Raw genomic sequence first — 1,779 nt, forward strand, 5'->3', positions numbered from 1 at the left:
CATTTGATTTTCCAGATTCCTTCTTCCCTTCCCCTTCCCCTTGGATGTTTGCTTCCTTTGCAGTTTTAAGTCTGGATTTGGGAATTATTGGGGCTGTGGTTTACAAAATGATACGTGAGTATTGCCACAGGTGATGGGGAGCTTCTAATTTAAATTCAAATAAATACTGTGAATGAAAACATTGATTGAAATTAATTACATTACCTATCATTAAATGTGTTTGTTCTACTCTAATTCTTTTTTTTATTATTTTAAATTATTATTTATTTTCATCTTTTTGAATTTTATTTTTATTAGTAAAACTACTGTCATATAAAAACAATAACAAAAATAAAATAATTTTATGGCAGTAAAAGCAAAATTTTRCCATCAGAAATATGGGATGGAGAAGGAGAGAGACAAAATTAATGGATGGATAATTAAAATCAGGATTTAGGACTCATGAACTATGAGACACTTGCTGAATATTCCTTTAACTGCTGAAATTGTGCATTTCTGATAATTTTCTCATTATATAATGAGAAAAATTTCAAAGACATTTTTTGCAGAAAACATTTTTGCTGAAAACATTTCCTTTGTTTTCCCAGGGAGTTTTACACAAGCCAAGAAAGCAGGTAAGGAGGGAAATAGATCCATATAAACCCTAAATATAAATATGATATTTAGTATGAGGTTATGAATATATAATATCAGGTAATAAATAATTATATAAGTTAATAAATACATGAGATAGAATAAATATATTATAAACATGTAATAAATACCATAACGATAGAGCAAACACTGTGAAATATGTATATTAATGGATATCTTATATAATACAKGTATAATATTGATTCTATATCAGTATTAATTATACATTAGAATTACATTTTATACATTTTTATCATAATTATATTAGTTATATAATTATAAATATTATCTATAATGCAATTCTTTCATACAGTACACAAATATAATAAAATTCTGTTTAATAATACATATACACATTTATATAGTGATATAATATATGTGCATGCTATTTATCATGTAATGGTAGCCTATATTTATATAGAATAAAAACATATATAAATTCAAATATATTTATTATTTATAGAAGCATATAATAGATATTGTTATACAATTCAACATAATATATTATATTAGATAGAACTTAATATGAAATAAAATATCCAAATATAGCATCAAAATACATCTGTATATATAAACTAAAAATACATAGAAGTACATAAAAATATAGAAACATTAATATCTTTGTCATGAAAGCAGTCCAYAGATGTGACAATAATTCAGTTAGTAGGTAAAATATTTATTACACATTATAATTTTYCAGTCAATGGTTGATCTTCCAGGAGCTCTTTGTCCTKCAAGGATTTCCTAAATCTTCTCACATTGAAATAAGCWTCTCAAAAAATAAGATATAAATACATTATTATATAAGTAGAACTTGAACAGAAATATAGAACTATAGAAATTTGGAATTATTGACATAGAAATACAGAAACATAGAAATCTATAAAGTGAAATAAATGAGTTCATTTTATCACAGGTTTATACAAAAAAATTGAACACATTTAAACCACCAGTTAAAATGGAGAATTTTACTTAACCCCACAAACTTAAATCTGGTTAATTTAAATAAAAACTAACAAATTTCATAATGTTTAATTTTAACCAAAAGCAACAAATTTAATAAGGGTAAATTTTGATTAAAACCCACATATTTAAAAACGTTTCATTATAATTACTAAATTAAAATATCCATCCATGGTGTTGCTC

At 24.1% G+C, this 1,779-nt stretch overlaps 1 protein-coding gene across 1 annotated transcript in view; it reads left to right on the top strand.

Annotated features, from left to right (window-relative positions):
* Positions 1-206, top strand: part of LOC130587000 (butyrophilin subfamily 3 member A2-like) — a 2,294-nt gene extending 2,088 nt beyond the window's left edge. The window contains 1 exon segment of the mRNA XM_057387950.1: positions 16-206. Within this exon segment, the coding sequence (XP_057243933.1) occupies positions 16-134 (119 nt within the window). The 3' untranslated portion in view covers positions 135-206.
* The last annotated feature ends 1,573 nt before the right edge of the window (positions 207-1,779 follow it).

Source organism: Malurus melanocephalus, unplaced genomic scaffold, assembly GCF_030028575.1.
Source record: "Malurus melanocephalus ecotype Western Australia unplaced genomic scaffold, MMel_1.1 scaffold_1452, whole genome shotgun sequence".
NCBI classification, from domain to species: Eukaryota; Metazoa; Chordata; class Aves; order Passeriformes; family Maluridae; genus Malurus; species Malurus melanocephalus.